The sequence below is a fragment of the Puma concolor genome, chromosome D1 (assembly GCF_028749965.1).
Source record: "Puma concolor isolate L17-30 chromosome D1, mPumCon1.1.hap2, whole genome shotgun sequence".
NCBI classification, from domain to species: Eukaryota; Metazoa; Chordata; class Mammalia; order Carnivora; family Felidae; genus Puma; species Puma concolor.
The window spans coordinates 59,085,599-59,105,176 of record NC_141676.1 but is presented as its reverse complement, the minus strand read 5'-3'; the positions used below and the strand labels follow the sequence as shown (position 1 = coordinate 59,105,176).

The window sequence follows — 19,578 nt, the reverse complement described above, 5'->3', positions numbered from 1 at the left end:
CAGCAACACCTAGATTAGTGTTTGATTGAATAACTGTTTACCATAGCCTAGCCAATTGACATATAAAATCAACCATCACAGATGCTAGAATTAGTGGGTCAAAGTATGGTGAGGAACAGGACATTTGCATAGTCTCAAGGTATCTTTATTAATTACAAAGTGAAAAATAATAACTTCTCAGTAGGGAAGTTGGAACCAACACCCTAACCAAGTGATCAAAATTAACATCACCAGTAATCAGATATATTGATATCATCTGTCATCTGATATCATGCACTGAGAAGGGCACAGCATCACTTCTGTGCTAGTTTTGCCAAAGCACAGAACCTTAGTCTAATTATAGGAAAGCATACAACAAATTCAAATTGAGGGACATTTTTTTTTTTTTAATTTTTTTTTTCAACGTTTATTTATTTTTGGGACAGAGAGAGACAGAGCATGAACGGGGGAGGGGCAGGGAGAGAGGGAGACACAGAATTGGAAACAGGCTCCAGGCTCTGAGCCATCAGCCCAGAGCCCGATGCGGGGCTCGAACTCACAGACTGCGAGATCGTGACCTGGCTGAAGTCGGACGCTTAGCCGACTGCGCCACCCAGGCGCCCCGAGGGACATTCTATAAAATAATTGACCAGTCCTCTTCAAAAGTGTCAAGATCACATAAGAAAAAAAGAAAGACTGAAGAAGTGTCACAGATTGGGAGATTCTAAGGAGACATGACAACTAAATGAAATGTGAGATACCCTGGAAACAGAAAGGGGACATTAGTGAGAAAACTGGCAAAATTCAAAGGAGGCTTTGGATTAGTTACTGATGTACCAGTGTTAATTTTTTGCCTTCAATCATTATGATTATTTAAGATGTTAACATTGGGGGAACTGGGTGAAACCTGTAGAGAAACTATTATTTTCACAACTTTTCTAGAAGTCTTATGTCATCTCAAAATGAAAAAATACAGTGGGGGGAACATTCCCATGGGTACTCTTTGTGCTAAAAGTCTACCCCTTTAAAACTCAAGCTTCTTGGGATACCTGGGTGGTTCAGTTAGTTAAGCGTCCTACTAGGTCATAATCTCCCAGTTCATGAGATCGAGCCCCCTGTCAGTCTCTGTAGTGTCAGAAAGATTCTCTCGCTTGCTGTCTCATAAAGAACAAACAAACAAACAAACAAAAATCAAAAAACCAATCTCCTTATTCTGATCCTCCAGACCTTTTCTGATCTGAGTCTGCTGACCTCCTTAGCCTCATCTCTTTTCCCTCATGTTCATCTTCTACACAGTCTGAGCCTTACTTTCTGGTCATGTTGGGAATTTGGGCACTAACTCACACTGGAGTCTCTGGGAGGGCTATTAGAATAGGACAAAGGTCTATGCCCCAGATGGGGACAACCCTGAGAAATGGATTATCTGGAATGTCAGGCCCAGAGTGGGAGTGGGAGATGGTTCATGGCAGACATAGGGCAGGAGCTGCATCCAAGAGGCAGGTTGAGTCAGGGCAAGCCCCTGAAGCAGGATAGTGGACTATGAGGACAGGGAGTCAATGCTCAGAGGCACTGAGCTGATTCCCACAGCTCTGTGCTGTTCTTCTGCGTGCTCCTGATCTTTTTTGCTTCTGGGTACTTCTTGTGCTCTTCCCTCTGCCCAGGATACCTGTCTTTTCCATTGCCATCTAGTCAACCTTAAACTTACTAGATCTAGCTTTGCCTAGGCTGGTGGCTCGCCTTTCAGTGCTTTTACAGTACCCCTTCTATTATTAAGCTCTTTGAGTCAGGGCCTCTGTCTTACTCATCTCCACAGCCCTAGCTCCTAGCACAATGTTGATGCTCAGAAAAGGTCTGGATGAGTAATTGTGGGTAGGGGTTATGGCTCAGCATTCATTCAGCCATACTCACAATATGGGAAATTCTACGTAGGCCTTGGGAATACTGTGACGAATCAAAGTCTCTGCAGGGCAAAGCAGACAAAAAACAAGCAAACAAAATAATTACAGATTGCAATGAATGCCTTGGAACAAATAAACTGATGTAGGAGGGCACAGATTCTAGAATGTTGTCATGATAGGTGAACTTACTAGTAAACCTCATATTCTTTTTTGCTTACACAAATTTTTGCGTTCTTAACACAGTAAAATGTATTGAGTTTTTTTTAAGTGCCAACTGTCCTATCATTTTCTTTTGGTGTGGAGTCCAATGCAGGGCTTAAACTCACAACCCTGAGATCAGGGCCTAAGCTGAGATCAAGAGTTGAACACGTTAACTGACTGAGCCATCAGGCACCCCAGAACTGTCATCTTCTTATCCTGAACTCCTAATACAACCTTTCCCCTATAATAATGGGATCCAAGATAAAGTCCAGCAAAATGGAGCCTGATGAGTTGACTCCACTCATTTAGCTTTAGCCAAGAGATGAGAGATGGGAGAGTAGCCAGTGTAGGAAAGAATAATCAAGTCTGCTGAGGAGAGTCAGAGAAAGCTTTGTAAAACAGGAAATACTTGGTCTGGGGTCTTAAAAGGAAAATTAGCATTTAGAGACAAAAGTGTGGAGGAAGGAATTGAGGAGGTCATTCCACCTCTTTGAGTCTTAGCCTTTTCATCTGTAAAACGGGGACAGTAACATGTCTTTCAGTGGGGTTTGGGGCCAATTAAATGAGGTGGGTATGCAGACACACCTCACCAGCAGCAGCACAGTATCTGGTGCATATCAGGTAATGTGGAGCTATTTTTGGTTTTGGTATTACAGGTAAATACTCTGTAAGCACACTAGTTGTAGCTTTTAGGGGAGTTTGCTCCTTCTCATTTTTCTGATCTTCTCAACAGGCCGAGGACACTGGTTAGTGGCTCGGAAATGTAACCTCAAGAAGCAGCCCAAGAATGTGCTTGAGGCACCAGCTGAAGGTCAGGAAAGCCAGAAGAAGGTTTCTTTTGAGGTCAGGGGGAAGAAAGGGTCTCTACATGAAAAACAAGAGGATGTTCCTGGACACATACTGGACCAGGCTTTTCTGGTGAGAGTGAATATATCCTGGAGTGGCTGGCAGCATCAGCTGATGACTGTCTTGATGGGAGACAAGGACTTGCCCTGTTCCACTCTGGTACAACTACCCCCAACCCACCCCAAACTATTAGAGTGATCTTGGCTGAGTACAGTCAGGATGATGAAGGGACCCAAAGCTTTCTTTACATGTAAGCTTTCTTTATATCCACCTTGTGAGATAGGTATTATTGTCCCTATTATGTTGTTGCCAGTGTGCAGATGGGAAAACTGAGACCCCAAGAGGTGATATGCCTTGGCCATGGTCCCATAGCTAATAATTAGAACTCTGGTCTATTCATTATTAGAATTACTCAGGATGAGAACTCTGGTCTACTGACTCCAAAGCCTGTGCCTTTATAATATATCAGGTAAAAACTCAATTGAGTTAGAAAGGCAAAGGAGTAGGTCAGGGGAACAGTAAATTGAAAATCCCATTCCTGTACCTGGTAGAGGGTGGAGATTCCCGTTTTCCAGGAATGGGGGGACTGGGGAAATTCCACACTCCACAGACTTTGTCCTTTGGGTTTAGTATCTCACTGAAGTCTAGGGGAGCTGATCAGATAGTACCTAGTACCTGGGGCAGGCTTTACGAAGAAGACCGGGGTGACTGTATTGGAGACCAGCCAGGTAGATCACATCTGCTCTGTGCAATGCCTCGGTGGCTTGGCAAAGAAAGACACATTTGTAAACCAATATTAATATCTAGTCCAGTTTGTCTAACTCCCTATGAAGAACTCTCCAGCATTCTACTCTGTTCTCAGGCTCTACTTATGGTTCTCAACAGGTGGCTTTCTACACAGATCAGATGTTTAAAGAGAGCTTTGAGGAGGAAGCTCTGAGGTTGCATCTCACCTCAAGTGGGTAGTGTAAGCTTTTTGCAGAGTCCCATGGTATTTCCTTCATCACAATGTCCACTTCTCACTGGGGGGTGCGGAGGACTGAAACAACAGTACTGAGGAAGGGCAGAAACGCTTACTATAGTAGTCTTCTTTTCCCTTTTGTTTCTCACGACATATATATTCCCACATTAATCGACATGGTTTGTTACCCATGTTGCTCCTTTATATGGCAGAAGCAATACGGTGTTTTTCAGAGTGATGGGATACCTACCTATCTGCTGGATAGTTTTACTTGAATGTTCCACTGACACCTCATATTGAGCTGTGCCAATCCCCTTACTCCAAGTCCCAAGACATACCCCTTTTCTTTTTACTGTACTGCCTCAGTAATGGCACCAAGCCAGTAACTTGGGGTTAGCTCGACACTTGCCTCTCCCTTACCACCCCACTCCCACCACTACCAAGCCTGGCACTTCTATTAAATAGTTTTAAAATCTTTATTTTCCTAATCACCACTGTCTCTACCCTAATCTGAACAACCATCATTTTTTATTAGATTAATTCAATGACCTCCTAACTAGTTTGAACCAACTAGGATGCTTTTATTTCACATAAAAGAAGCCAGGGGCATTGTTATTCCAGGGTAGGCGAGTTTAGTGTTAAAGGCCCAGATTCCTTCATCTTTCTGCTCTTATTTCCTTAGCATGTTAACTTGTCCTCTTGGGCTGATTGCCTTCATGATCCCAAGATGGCTGCAGCAACTCCAGTCATCACATATAAAGAATGACATCCAGAGGTACAAAAAGGATTGTCACTGTCTTATGTCTATTTTCATAAATAAGAAAGAGCTCCCCAGAACTGGCCTCCCACCCCCAGTAGCCAGTGTCTGTTTCATTGGCTAGACCTATATCATAGGTCCCAACAGTCATTAGTTAGGGGAACATGACCTCCAAGCTTGAATTAGACAGTCAGGACTTATCCTTGGAGCTTGGGCCTAAGGACATATCCACTCAGAGAAGTGTGAATAACTTTGGGATTCTTTAATATGGAAGTAGTAGAGAACTAGCTCTAGGGAAGGTAATTAACAATGTCTGGTGTATTGGTCTCTCATAATCTTTTCTGTGTGTAGTGGACAAAGCTATTTTTATAAAATTGCTGTCAGCTCTTGCAAAAAAAAAAAAGTCTGTTAGCTTTCCACTGACTGTAGAACAAAATCCACACTCCTTTACACAGTCAGTATGGACCCAGGTGATCCAGTGGCTGCCTCCCTTGCCTTGTTGTTTTTCATCCTCTCAAAAGCACCTAGCTGTTTCTTGCCCTGATAGCTTTCACAGGCCTGCCACCCACTTCCATGGGACCAACTCCTACTTACCTTTTGGGTCTCACCTGAAATAGTACTTCCTCAACTAAATATTTCCTCACTTTCATACTGAGGTTAGGGCCTTCCGTTATTGTCTCCTGTAGCATCTTGAATTTCTCCTTTAAAATATTTATCACATTTAGGGGTGCCTGGCTGGCTCAGTCAGTAGAGCATCTGACTCTTGATCTCAGGGTCGTGAGTTCGAGCCCCATGTTGTGTGTAGAAATTACTTAAAATAAATCTGTAAAAAATAAGTGTCACATTTATAAATACTTGCTACTTGGCTTCCATGCTGTTATTAGAATATTCAAAATGCTTAATTCCATGCCTAAACACAATAGATGCTATAACAAAATTATTAACAGAAAAAAGAGTGAAGTTTGGTCAAACAGAAATAGAAGCTCCAATATTGAGATTGTCTTCAAACTTTTTACTTATAAGGAGCAACATATGGTAGTCAAAAGAGCACAGAGTGGATTCAAATCATCTATCACTTACTGCCTGTGGGACCTTAGGCAAGGCATTTTTTCTCTCTTAACCTTATTTCTCTCATTTAAAAAGGAAAATGATCATACTTATGTCAAAGGGTTTAGTTAGGATTAGAAGAAAATGTATTGATATATTTAGCACAATACATGGCTCAAAGTAATGCTTAGTAAATATTTAGTGAATTAAAGAGTGAACAAACGAACAAAGAATAAATTATTATACATGTAGTGAGACTGGTAAAGCCCCAGAAATACAGATTTTTTTTTTTAAAGAATCAGGTAGAAAAAGTGGGGCTCAGAAAAGACAGGGAAGGAACAGAGATGAAGGGATCCTCCTAAGAACGCTATAAAGTCAGTGTGACTATCCCCATCTTGCAGATGGGAAACTTAGAGGTAGAAGGGCTGAGGTGGCAGCTCTGTTCTGAGCAACTCCCAAAGCCCATGCTCTTTGCACTGTACCATGCCGCCTTTCTCAACAGGGGGTCATTTGTTGTTTTGTCCAATTATTAAACTTTGTTGGGGCCTTGAGAGCTGACTCTCTGCACTGTGTTCCAGCTGAAGCACCATTGTGTAAGGAAGCCATCAGACCTGTGCAACATTAACGTGAGCGGCCTGAAGTTCTCCAAGGTAGGGCCAGCCAGCAGAGATGGGATTGAGATGAGCCAGACCTGAGGTGGCTTCTGGCTGTTTGTCCTCTGTACCACCAGAGTCCCTGAGGACTAGGGACTAGGGGGTGGGGAGGGCCAAAGACTCGCTGTGTGGAAACAACATTTAGATACAATCTTTTGCTGTAAGCCATTGGCCCATGTGAGGTGAATTAAAGGAAGCAGCATTGTGGGAGTTGGTTTGAATTTGTCATAGAATTCTGTTGGGGTGACACTGAGTTCCCATCAGAAAAAATTTCTCTTAAGTTTCAATGCCAGGAGTGGTAATGGTTCTCCCAAGATGCTGGTTTGTTCTTACACACACTGTGACTCATGTAATGAATCATGTTTCTTTCTTTAAATTGGCTGATAGGTAGCCTGGAGCCACATTTGTGGCCCCCATTAGCCAATGTTTTTGCAATTATGGCAAATGTTTTTGGTTTGTAGGCCTTCCATGGCATATGACAAGCAATTGGTGGTATAATACTATACAGAAATTAAAATAAATAAATAAGTAATGGGGCACCTGGGTGGCTCAGTCGGTTGAGCATCCGACTTCGGCTCAGGTCATGATCTCACAGCTTGTGGGTTCGAGCCCCACATCGGGCAATGTGCTGACAGCTCGGAGCCTGGACCCTGCTTTGGACTCTGTGTTTTCCTCTCTCTCTGCACCTAACCCACTCTCATTCTGTCTCTGTCTCTCTCAAAAATAAACATACATTAAAAAAAAATTAAAATAAGTAAATAAAATAAATCTCAAAAGAACTATGTGTATCAACACAAGTAAATCTCAAAAACATAGTGTTGAGTGAAAAAGGCAGGTTGCAGAATGACACCTACAGTATGATTTGCGTATAACATAGTGTTTTAAAACATGTAAATAATACTATATATGGTTTATGGGTACACATATATAGAATACAAGTATGAAACAAGTATGAGAATGATAATCACCAGTTTAGGATAGCTGTTATCTGTGAGAGAAGGAGAAGGATACAGTTGGGGAAGGATATGGGGATGGAGGGAGGGCATGGCCAACTCTATAGTATTTCATTTCTTTAAGGAAAATTGAAGCAAAGGCCATAAAATCTCCATATTTATTAAAGGGGGATAGTGGTTACAGGGGTCTTCAGAGTTTCATTCTCTAAACTTTTCTGTACATTTGAACTATTTCATAATAGAAAAAAAAGAAGCAGAAAAGTCATTCTGGCCCTCAGCAAGTGGGTGCTCTTTGCTAAGAATATAGCTTATCCCTGTAGGTCTTTGCTCCTTCTGATAGCAGTTCCGGAGCTTTGGCAAGGCCTCCAGGCAGGGAACAAATCTTGTGTTCTTTTGAAATGCTTTCCCACAGGCTAAGGAAAAGGACTTCAAGCATTTTCACTCGGTGATTTACATCAATGCCTCAGAAAACCTGCTGCCTTTAGGTAAGCTTTTTTTCCTGAAAACTATCTTCTGCATCTTAGCCAGCACAGCCAGTCGCTTGTGTTAGAACTTCCCTGTCAGTCCATCCATGACTGGCTGCTCATCTCTTTTTTGGAGTGTGATAGGCTGGGTTCTGGAGAACCCCTGGACTGGGATTTCAACCTAGAGCTGGCACTACCTCCTTCAGAGCGTTTCTCTGTGAGCTGGTGCTTCTCTTCCTGTAAATGGAGATAATTCCTTTCCTTTCTTCCTCCCCAAGGTAGGATGCCTTGTAGGGTGAGATGAGACAGGTATATAAAAATGCTTTTAAGCTTATAAGAATTCCTATAGGAGCATAAAGGCTTCTTGTTTAGTCAGCAAGTCCATAGCGACCCCTGCTGGGTGTCAGGACTATGTGAGTGCTTGGCTTTTAGAAATGAATGGGTCCAGTTCTGTTCTGGTGAGCTTAGTTTGTTGGGAAAAATTGGTTCAAACACAGTTATAGCAGGATATGGTAAGTGCAGTAATAGAGGGAATCAGAAAATAATATGCAAGCATATAAGCAAGACATCAACCCAGACCAGAGTGTCAGGAGAAACTTCTGAGGAAGGGGGCACTGAGCAGAGAGACCTAAAAAATGAACAGGAGCACCTCAGGAATCAGAAGGTATTTCAGGCCAATGGAGCAGACGTGGGACAGCAGTGCCTGATCAGGACCCTGCAGAGGCTTTGTATGTTTGCAAGGCATGTGAGTAGGGCAAAATGGATTCTGGAAAGCTTGGCAGGGACTAGAGTATCAAGAGCCCTGAGTTGTTGCTAATCCTGCAGGCAGAAGAGAGCCTTGAAACGCTTGTAAGTAGAGAGGCTCAGTGGTAGCCATGAGGAAAGTAAATGATAAGAAGACAGGGACCAGAAAATCTGGGAGATGATTTCATTTTTTCCAGGGGAGGGGTGGGGAGGCCTGAGCTAGGCAGTTGGGGTAAGGAGGATTGCAAGAGAGATTCAGGAGAGGTAGAAATAACAGGATTTGGTAGCTACTGGGCATATGGAAAGAGGAAGGAACCAAAGGGTTCACTGAGACAGAGAACACTAGAGGAGAGTCAAGTTTAGGGGAAAATATGGTGAGGTCAGTTTTTAATGGTTGAATGTGAAGGATGTTTTTAAAGAAGCATGTGACACAGTCTCTGCCCTTGAGGAAACAGGGCGGTCTATCAGGAACATGGGCTTGAAATACAAAGGCCAACAGGCCTATGAAAAGATGCTCAACCTCACTAATAATTAACAGCATCACAATCCTATATTTTGCCTATCAAATATTGGCAAAAATGAGGACTGATTGATGACAGCCAGCATTGATGGGGACATGGATACTTTCATATTCACTGGCAGAAGTGTAATAAATTGGGGCAACATCTTTGGAAGACAGTTTGGCAGTGTCAAAGTAGTCATTGCCTTTAATCAAGTAGTTTCACTTTCAGGAATTTATCCTACAGAAACAAACTTGTACAAGGATGTTCATTGGAAACATCCTGAAATACCTACCAAGCAGTCTTTTTCTTAGGCTCTACTGAACATTCTGACTCACAAGACCCCACTTGACATCAGAAGGCTCTAAGTCATTCCATGCAGTGTCCCAGCAGCACAGCGTCTGTAGGTGCTCTTCGGTGCACTCCTCACAGCAGTTCATGTAGCAGTCTGTACCTCCATTCACGGGCCGTTCTCTGTAGCCCCCTGCTCAGGTCCAAGGTCCAAGAGAATAAGACTCTTCATTGGGTAGATGTAGGAGCCACTCTAGATTAGCAGCCTCATTCCCCACAAGAGCAAATAGCTATTGTAATACTCCATAGACATGGCTCCTAGAGTTCTTGCAAAGGACATGACTAATGATGGGAATCACCACACATCCAAAGCCCAAAGTTATGATGCCGCCTTCAGATGTTTATAGTTCATTTCTAGTTTCTCCTAGTCCAGATGTGATTTACCAGTCTGGCATCATTTTTACCACAATAATATTGCCTAACTATGTTACCATACCATTTGTTTCAGGTTACCAGGGAACAGGGCAAGAAAGTTAACCCAAAGTCCAATTCTCATACAGAAAGGGAAAAGTGTTCTTATTTTTTGTCCAGATAGCCTAAAGGCTATCGATAAGGGAATGGTTAAATAAATTAAGGTATGTCTATAATATGAAACATAATTCAGACATATGCAGATCTACCTGTTTTGACCTGGAACAATCTTTAAGCCATATCATTAAGCAAGTCACAATGTGTATGGTATGATTCTATTTGTGTAACAAGGTGTGTGTGTTTCACTGTACACATGAGAAAAATTCTGGAGTATTATACATGAAACTTTCAATGGTTATCTCTGGGTGTTGAGATTCAAGGGAACTTTTGTTCTTCTGTATTTTTAAACTTTTTTTGGTAGGCATGTTTTACTTTTATAATAAGAAATGACAAAGATAATTTTTAAGTGGGCTTTGGAGTTAGACATTAGATTCAATTCTTGGCCCTTTTATTTCCCAGCGATTCCATTCTAGCAAATCACTTAGCCTAGCCAAGCTTCGATTTCCTCGGCAGTAGAATGAGAGTAGTAATCCCTATTGTTCAGTGTTGTTAGAGATTTAAAGGACATATGTACAAAGCACCTGACTGCAAACCTGGCCTAACCCAGTGAGAACCCAGTAAATGACCACTGTTAACTCTGTCTTAAGGTCTTAAGGTCCTTCACAAGTAGCTGATTTTCTCTTTCTCCTGTAGAGGCATTTCATACATTTCCAGCCTTAAAGGAACTGGAGCTCGCACTTAATGGAATCAAAACCATCTACGTGAAATATGGAGACTTTAAGTTCTTGGAAGTAAGTTGGAGGTAGGGAGTTTTTGGTGCCCACCTGTTTCCTTGTAAGGAATGGGTGTAGAGGTCTCTACTGATTATAACTGGTGGGAAGGAGCTCTCTGGGCCTTTACAGCCAGACCCTTGCTTGACAGTAGTCCTCTGGTGAGGGTGGTAGGGTTGGTGGTGGTGATGAGGGTAGTGGTAGTGGCAGCAGTGATACATAGGTGACACTGTATCATACCAATGGCCATTGTACATGGTCTGGGAAAATAAATGCCAAACATCATGTCAAAGGAGTCTGTGCAAAAAAAAAAAACGAGTTTAAATAGAATACTATTGGAAGTAGAGTTTGAGGGGAGGTCTGGATCCAGTGGCAGCTAAAGAGCCTTGGAGGTTAAGTGCTAGACATAGCAGATTGGACCAGCTGAACTAGAGGCATTATGGACTGAATCCAGAGACCCATCCTGGTCTGAATGAACCAGATTGGCTCCAGTGGGCTCCGATAAAGAGGCTAAAGGCCTAGTTCATAGGCCCAGAGGGACTGTGAAATAAAACATGAATTCTATGAGCTCTACAGTATACTCTTGACATTTGTACATCCATAGCTGTTCTCTAAATCTCAGATTCAAAATTACAGTAAAATTTGTTGGTATTCTTGTCGTTATCCTAAATTAAGTTTCCCGTAGTGATGTATTTTCTATGCATGTTCTCATACTTCAAGTTAATCACCTCTTCAACTTCCATGAAAACTTTAGGGCCATTTTCCACAAAGAAACAAAGCTTATGTCACTACCTCAGAGGCACTGCATGCATGGAGATTAGAGAACCACAGAATTGGAGCAAGGTGTGGGATTGGGCATCTGGCCAGGCTGATTCACTGAATAATGGACTCTTCCCCACATGTTGGCCTTATAGTAGAAGTGTTTCAGATTCAAATCTCAGCCGAATGTCTGTATGTCATAAACCTTGGGGTTGACCCCAAAGAGTTAATAACTTAAATTATTTAATGAAGGGTCAGCCACTCTTCACAAAAGCCTCACTTAGTCTTGCTAAAGAGAGAGAGAGAGTCCTTCCACAAGAGTGAATATTTCAGAGTTAATGCCCTTTGTATGCCAAAGTTTTAAAAAGTTTTAACTGCTTGGGATGGCAATCTTCCTAAAATGGATTATATGTCCTTGTGTTCTTAAAACATGCTATACTCAATGTAATGGTACTTTTTCTCCATGGTTTCAAGTCATATTGAGGATAGCAGTGATTTACTATGATTTGTAATAGGAGTGGTCCTAAGAATTGTCCAGGAAGCAGAGCTCTTAAAAGTCCAGTAAAACAGAGTGAGTGTAAATTGATAACAACTGGTGTGATTTTGTGCTGTGTTAAAAAAAAAAAAATTGTATACAATATTTCAGTATAAACAGTGGAAAAGAGATTCCAGATGTTAGAGATAGCCATTAGCCAAACGGGTAGCCATTTCTGTGACGTACAGACCTGGAAGCTTCTTATAACCTTCCATTCTGGGAGTTATTTTACTTTTTAAAAGAGTAGTCATTTGAGTTCCTGTGTGTCATGCATCGTGCCAGGCATCTTGTCTTCCTCACACCCACTATTTCAAACCCCTATTTCAAGTGCCAGTGGGCCATAGGAAGGGGACATGACTATAGGCTCAGACCCCACAGCTGACTAGCTTGGCTCTAATGGTTCACCGTGATTGATTCTTGGATGTCCCACTTCATAGTTTGATACCTTCTGATAAAGATTATTTATCCAGCAGACCCAGCCTTACCCAAGGGAATTTATTTACATAAGAGAGCAGACCAAAGTCAAGATGCTGAATATAAATGAGAAAAGGAAATCTCTTGGCTAATCATTTGTTTCTGTCTCTATGATTTGCAAGGTCTCTCTAAGAAAAAGCATAAAGCTGTCAAAAGTCCTGAATTTGCAGTTCACAGTAATGAATACTTTGAATTGTAATAAAACTTGATGTGACTCAGCAGATGCAGGAGGTTAGGAATCTTCTGTTCTTGTTTGCCAGAAAGGCTGCCACCAGAAGAGTAGAATTCTTCAGCAGTCAATTTCGAAAAACTTAACTTTGCCATGATTTGGTTTTCTACATTCAGGTCTGAAAAAGGCTCAGTTGGAGCCCTGCCCAAAGTCAGGAGACCTTGTTTCTTGTCTTGATTCTGCCACTGCTCTGACATAGTTCCTTGGCCAACTCACTTCCCTTCTCTGGGACTTAAACTCCCCCCTCTATAAATTCTGGGCCAGCTATGAAGTTCTGTGACCTGTGATTCTAAGGCTATTCATTTCTTTGAGCTGCCCTTAATTCTATGGAAAACAAATTTGGACCCAATATTGAATAGCCAAACCAACTAGGACAAGGGTCAGCAAACTTTTTCTGTAGGAGGCCAGACAGTGAATGTTTTAAGGTTTGTGCTCTGTATGGTCATAACTAGTCACAACTAGTTATGTCATAATTAGTTCTGTTATAAAGGAAAGCAGCAATAGATACAATGTAAACAAATGAGCATGGCTGTGCGCCAATAAAACTTTATGATGCTCAAATTTGAATTGCACATAATTTTCACACATTAGTCTTTGATCTTTTTTCAACCATTTAAAAGTATAAAAATTATTCTTAGCCCAGAGGCCCTACAAAACAGACAGCAGGATGGATGTGGCTCAGAGGCGTTAGTTTACCAACCCCTGAGCTACAACACTGATGAAACAGCTCAGTGTGGTTGGAATGGAGAGTGAAGCACAGTAGAGTGTAGTGACAGATGAGCCTGGAGAGGTGGCAGAAGAGAGACCGTGGGAAGCCTTGGAAGCCTTCCTAAGGAGTTTGAAGTATCCGGTGGATGATAGGTAGGGTTGCTGCATGAAGAATCAGTTGGAGGGAACAAGAATGAGAGATATTAAGGAGATAGAATCCATAGGTCTTATTTACTGCGCACATATGGGTACGAGGGAGAGGATTTTCCCCACCTTTACAAACTGTGATTATCCGAGCCAGCTTTCCAAGTCTTCTTCCTCGAAAGCTTCTCACTTTGCCCCTGCCAAGTGGAATCACACCTTTGTGTGAACTCTCAAAACTTGGAATTTGCTGATGGTGGCATGAACTCAGCACTCCTTTGGTGCTTGGTAGCTTTCATGGCCTGCCCAGTCTTATCAAGCCCTCTGTTATACCACAGACTCTAGTCATACCCAAACTGTTTACAGTTCTCAGAACAGGCTAGGCTACCTCTTGCCTCCTGGTTTCTGTACATGCTTCTTGCTGTACTGCATGTCTTTTTGCCCTCAACAATTTGGTGACTACCAACTAGTTTCTGAAGATAACTCAAGCATCACCTGTTCTGTGAAGCTGCTACATCCTTTGGTAGAGCTGACTATTCCTTCCTGTGTGCTTCCATTGGTCTGTGTTCAGACCTCTATCCCAGCAGCATTACTACTTAATAGATACATGTATGTATCTAGCTTTCCAACTAGGTTGTGAGCTAGCAGAAAGAGGACAGAGACTGGTACAAAGCAACCTTTAGTGTAAGGTTCTTGAATGAAAGGATGGTTATAATGATGACAGCCAACATTAACTAAGTTCTTACTATGTGGCAAACTCATGCTAAAGGTTTTATCCACATAATTCCTCATAAGGACTCATTATTAAAGTTTATTTGAGAGAGAGCGAGCGAGCAGGGGAGGGAGCAGAAAGGGAGAAAGAGAATCCCAAGCAGGCTCCACGCTGTCAGTGCAGAGCCTGATGCCGGGCTCCAACTCACGAACTGTGAGATCATGACCTGAGCTGAAATCAAGAGTTGGACACTTAACTGACTGAGCCACACAGGCACCCCAAGGACTCATTATTATTTCTACTTTGTAGATAAGGAAGCTCAGGTTAAGTCATTTGCCCAAATCACACATTTGGGTCAAACTCAGGTCTACAGGGACAATAATTATAACAGTGGAGTCAGACCAAACCCAGTCCTCCTCTGGTAGTGACCTACAGTCAGTTGTTTATATGTCTGACTGTGTAACACTGACATTGTCGACCAAAGACCTTGTTCCTTCACCAGCTGGATAAGATGCTGAAATTGCCCCCATATTTTTCTTTTTCTTTTTCTTTATTTATTTTTTAATATGAAATTTATTGTCAAATTGGTTTCCATACAACACCCAGTGCTCATCCCAACAGGTGCCCTCCTCAATGTCCATCACCCACTTCCCCCTCCCTCACACCCCCCATCAACCCTCAGTTTATTCTCAGGTTTTAAGAGTCTCTTATGGTTTGGCTCCCTCCCTAAGCTTCAAAGGGTATATATGGATGGAAGGGGAGGAGAAGAAGCAGATTTATACATAAGTGCTGAAATGAGTGTCTAGAGAGGCCCAAAAGAGAGAGAAAAAAGACTAGTTGATATCATTTATCCCAACTACCTTTGTTTTTGCACATAGACACTCAGTTTACCGACAGGCCCCTGACCCAATTATTTCATAAGTCTAGGTGGCCTTGGTTGATAATGAGGTGAAAGTTTGGGTCATTGCCCTCATAAGCCAGTTCATTTCAGCTGATTTTTTATATGCACCTACTATGTGCAAGGTCCTATGCTAGATTACAAGGATATAGCAATAGAGGAGCATGGCCCTTGACCTGACAGTTTATGGTCTAGTCCACAACTGTGTGCCAGGACTATGCTAGGTACATCCATGTACCAATATCCCTATTCTTTTTTTTTTTTTTTTTTAAATTTTTTTTTTTCAATGTTTATTTATTTTTGGGACAGAGAGAGACAGAGCATGAACAGGGGAGGGGCAGAGAGAGAGGGAGACACAGAATCGGAAACAGGCTCCAGGCTCTGAGCCATCAGCCCAGAGCCTGACGCGGGACTCGAACTCACGGACCGCGAGATCGTGACCTGGCTGAAGTCGGACGCTTAACCGACTGCGCCACCCAGGCGCCCCCCAATATCCCTATTCTTAAGATGTGTATCCAACTATCAGATACCTGGTTGACTATGAGAAGTACCCCTAGATAAAGCACTTAACGTCAGGGGAGAGAGAGATTCCATCTGGCTGGGGGATTAGGAAAGATTTTATAAGGATGCAGCTTTTGAGTTGCCCTTTTGGGGCTTGGATTCAGACGCATGGGAGAAAGGGCATTCCTGGTTGAGTGAAAAGCTCAAGCAGTTATCTCTAGGTGGGATGATGCAGGGAATGGGAAAGATGTCACTTTGGTCAGCACCACAGGACAAATCAAGATTTGCAGTGGGAGCTAAAGCTAGAAAATAGGCTGGGAAAGGACTATAATAGGCCTTGAATGTTAATCCAGGGAATCAAGAGGGTTTTAGGCTTGTGAGTGATGGGGCTGCCCAGAAGGTTAAAAAAAAAAAAAGTAGTTAGCTCCCACCTCACATGTGAGCATCGTTGTCATGCATAGTGCTTCTACTCTCCCATCTTTTATCTTTGTACCATAGTTCCTGGACCTTTCCTTTAACAGCCTGACTGCAGAGGCCATTTGTGATCTGGGGATTCTGCCACACCTCCGTGTCCTGCTCCTCACAGGCAATGGGCTCACTTCCCTGCCACTCAATTTGGCTGTCACAGAACAGTAAGTTCTACATTCTAAGGTCCATGCCACGTGTTCCCTCATGAACCTTTGGGTGCAAGTTATGCAAAGAAATAGCCCAGAGCAGCTCAGAAGTGCTATAAAGACAGGCTGTAAGTGCTCAAAGCAGGGAAAATGCTACTGACTGAAGTTCCTAAGAAAGACAGTCATGGAAGCAGGGACCCAAAGAATGACTAGGCCTCAGATGGGTGGCCTCACACTCTTCTATGCTATTAGGAGACGTTTAGGTATCTAACAAGTCCCTTTCCCTACCTCTGATTGGTCATGGGTAAATTGTGGACATTGCTCTTGCCAGACTTTTCCCCTTCACAAACCTACTATGCTTTGTATGTTACCATTTTGCACCTTTGTTCAGTCCATGCTTTCTGACCAGAATGTACCAGTCCTTTCTCTGTTCGTAATAATGCCATATACATAGTGCTTACTATGTGCCAGACATGGTTCTCAGCACATATACATATTAACTCATTTGATCCTCACAACAATCCTATGAAATAGGTGTCCTATTATTATCCCTCTTTTATAGATGAGGAAATTGAGGCACAGATATGTTAAATAACTGCTAATAAGTGGCTGAGTCAGAATTTAAGCATGGTCTAGAGACCATGCTTATGGCCATTATGTTCTTTTCTTATGTAGATTCTGCATGTATTCCAAGGGTCTGCTCAGGCCCTCCTCCTTTCCTTACCAGAAGGCTTCCCTGACTGTTTTAGACCATACTTCTTCCTCCCTTCTCTAAGTGTCTGTTGAATTTAATGTTTTCCTTCTTACTTTAGAACTTAGTACATTCTATTGTGACTTACACCTCATAAATATACATAAATATATGTATAATAGATAAATGGATGATATACATATAGTCTCCCAAATAGATTGTGAGCACTGTGAGGGCAGAGGCCCTGTCTTACTTATCTTTGATCTGAAGCATCTGGATGATGATCTAGTGCTTTTGCACAAGAAGGTATTCAGTGGATGTTAACCAATTCAGAGATGGTGAAGGTGAAAGTCAGGGTGATAATGTTTATTGTGATGGTAGATGTGATGGAGATTACAGAGATGAAAGTGGTTGGTTAGTTTCTCAAGGGGTTAGGACAATGATAGTGATCATTATATTAGGGATTTCATTAGGCTCCTTTTGTTTGCAAGTGACAGAAATCAACTCAAACTAGCTTAAACAAAAAGGGAATTTATTGGCTCATGTACCTGTAAGTCCTAAGGTGAGTGCTGGATTCACTTATGGCTGGATACAGGTGTGATCTTTTTTTCCCTTAGTGTTGGCTTCATCTTAACCAGTTTTTCTTTATGACCAGACACGTATCAGTCAGGAATATAAAAACCACTTGAGGTATTGCAAATGGAGAGTAGTTCATTGTTTTTAGTGGGGAGAGATAATAGGTGGCATTTCATTATGGAAAATTCCAAACACACATAGAAGCAGACTCAATGGCAAAATGAACCTCCATTTACCCATCACCCAGCAATTATTGTCTGACAGTTCTGAGGTCATAGCCAATCATGTTTCACCTATATCCCCACCACACCCAACCTTAGATTATTCTTAAGAAAAATCTCAAATGTATCCAGCCATAAATGAATATAGCAGATTCATGTGGTTTCATCTGTAAATAATCCAGTGTACAGTTCTAAAAGATAAGGACGCTTGAAAAAAACCAATCAGAGTACCTTTATTACACCTAAATATTAGCAATAATAAATGGAGGGAATTGGTTACATAGGTGGTGGAAGGGCTGGAAGAGCACAATGGAGAAGAGGGGTATGGAAAGAGCAAAAAGGAAGAAGGTTGATACTCAAGAGATCAGAAGCTGTTCACACTGCTGGACTGGGGCCTACAAGCCTATCCCTGCTGCTGGGCTTTAATTTTTTTTTCAATGTTTGTTTATTTTTGAGAGAGAGAGAGAATATGAGTGGGGGAAGGGGCAGAGAGAGAGAGAGAGAGACAGAATCCAAAGCAGGCTCCAGGCTCTGTGCTGTCAGCACAGAGCCTGACATGACCTGAGCTGAAGTCGGGCACTTAACCGACCGAGCCACCCAGGCGCCCCATCCTTGCTGCTGGGCTTTTAGGTCTAAAAGTTGTAAAAGTGCTATAGTTGTAGATCTGCTGCAGATGTGCTGCCTCAGTCAGGGCTGGAACCTCTGCCAGCACAGATGTTGCTGTTAGAACCACCTGTTGTTGTACTGCTGCTACCAGCAAGCTGTCAGGAACCAAATAAGATAGTTGCTGTTCCACCTGTTTTGGTCTTCCAGTCTCACCAATCCCTCCCTTGGCAGTATCTCACTGGAAGCCAGTTGGGAAGGTGACCTGGGAAGCGTAGTTTAAGGGTGGCTCTGGCCCCTTACAATACATAGCAGAACACAGAGGAAAGGAATAAAGGTTAAGAGCAAATAGGTAGATGACTGGTGTCACCCACCCCTTGGAAACCCAACATCTACTCTCCTCCTTCTCTCCAAATTTAATTTTCATATAACAGTAGCAACCACAGTATACCTTCAGCTTACATGAAGGAATTTTTTTCCTCTTAGTGAGGACACTTTTACCCTCTTCTCTAAAAGGATGAGACATAGTTCCATCACTCACCATATCCATCTCTGGATGATATTACTCTGTCTTCTAAAGCAGTCACAGTGCCACCTGAATATTTTATAACCTAAAAACTAAGCTGCAGAGTCATTCACCACTATCAATTTATACACATGCACACACACGCACGCACGTATGCACACATGCACGCACACACATGCACACACACAGCAAGCTAGAAAGAAAATATACACATTTGCTATAATGTTCTTTTCTTAATTGGTCAGGAGGCCATAGTACATATTTATGAATCCTTATTCCATCACCTATTTAATGTCCCCTTCTTCCTTATCCAGCATCTTGGCTGTTTGGACTCTTTAACTGGTGTAGTATCCCAAACATTCATTCCTGAAGGATCAAAGTTATTAATGCTTTTTTATTGGGTTGTAGTCTTCTATTAATGCTTTTTAAAATTGTGGTAACATACATATAACATAAAATTTACCATCCTAACCATTTTCAAATGTGCAGTGGTGTTCACTTAAGTATGTTCACATCATTGTCCTATCCCCACCACCATCTGTCTTCAAAACTCTTTTCATCTTGCGGAAATTCCATTTACTTTGACTAATGGAGAGGACACTTCCAAGAGGAACACCTTGTAACTCCCTCTATTCTAATCATATTCTGTCCTCATGGTATAACAGCGATCATACCTACTTTTGATAATCAGTATCAATCACTCAGCCAATATAGTAAACTCCTTGTTTCCTGCCTGTTGGTTTAGTGGAATGAGGAACCCAAGTGGCCAGCAGCAATCTCAGCTTCTAGTTAAGA

General features: G+C 42.1%; 1 protein-coding gene across 6 annotated transcripts in view; it reads left to right on the top strand.

Moving 5' to 3' along the window:
* The window catches only part of XRRA1 (X-ray radiation resistance associated 1), a 62,616-nt gene that overhangs the window by 8,002 nt on the left and 35,036 nt on the right, over positions 1 to 19,578 (top strand). For 5 of the 6 annotated variants that reach the window (XM_086678312.1, XM_086678309.1, XM_025928680.2 and 2 more), the window contains 5 exons: positions 2,812 to 2,996; positions 6,268 to 6,339; positions 7,708 to 7,780; positions 10,519 to 10,616; positions 16,051 to 16,184. In XM_086678312.1, coding sequence (XP_086534438.1) covers positions 2,812 to 2,996; positions 6,268 to 6,339; positions 7,708 to 7,780; positions 10,519 to 10,616; positions 16,051 to 16,184 — 562 coding nt within the window. The remainder of the gene's footprint in view (positions 1 to 2,811; positions 2,997 to 6,267; positions 6,340 to 7,707; positions 7,781 to 10,518; positions 10,617 to 16,050; positions 16,185 to 19,578) is intronic. The other variant, XM_086678310.1, reaches the window with a different exon arrangement.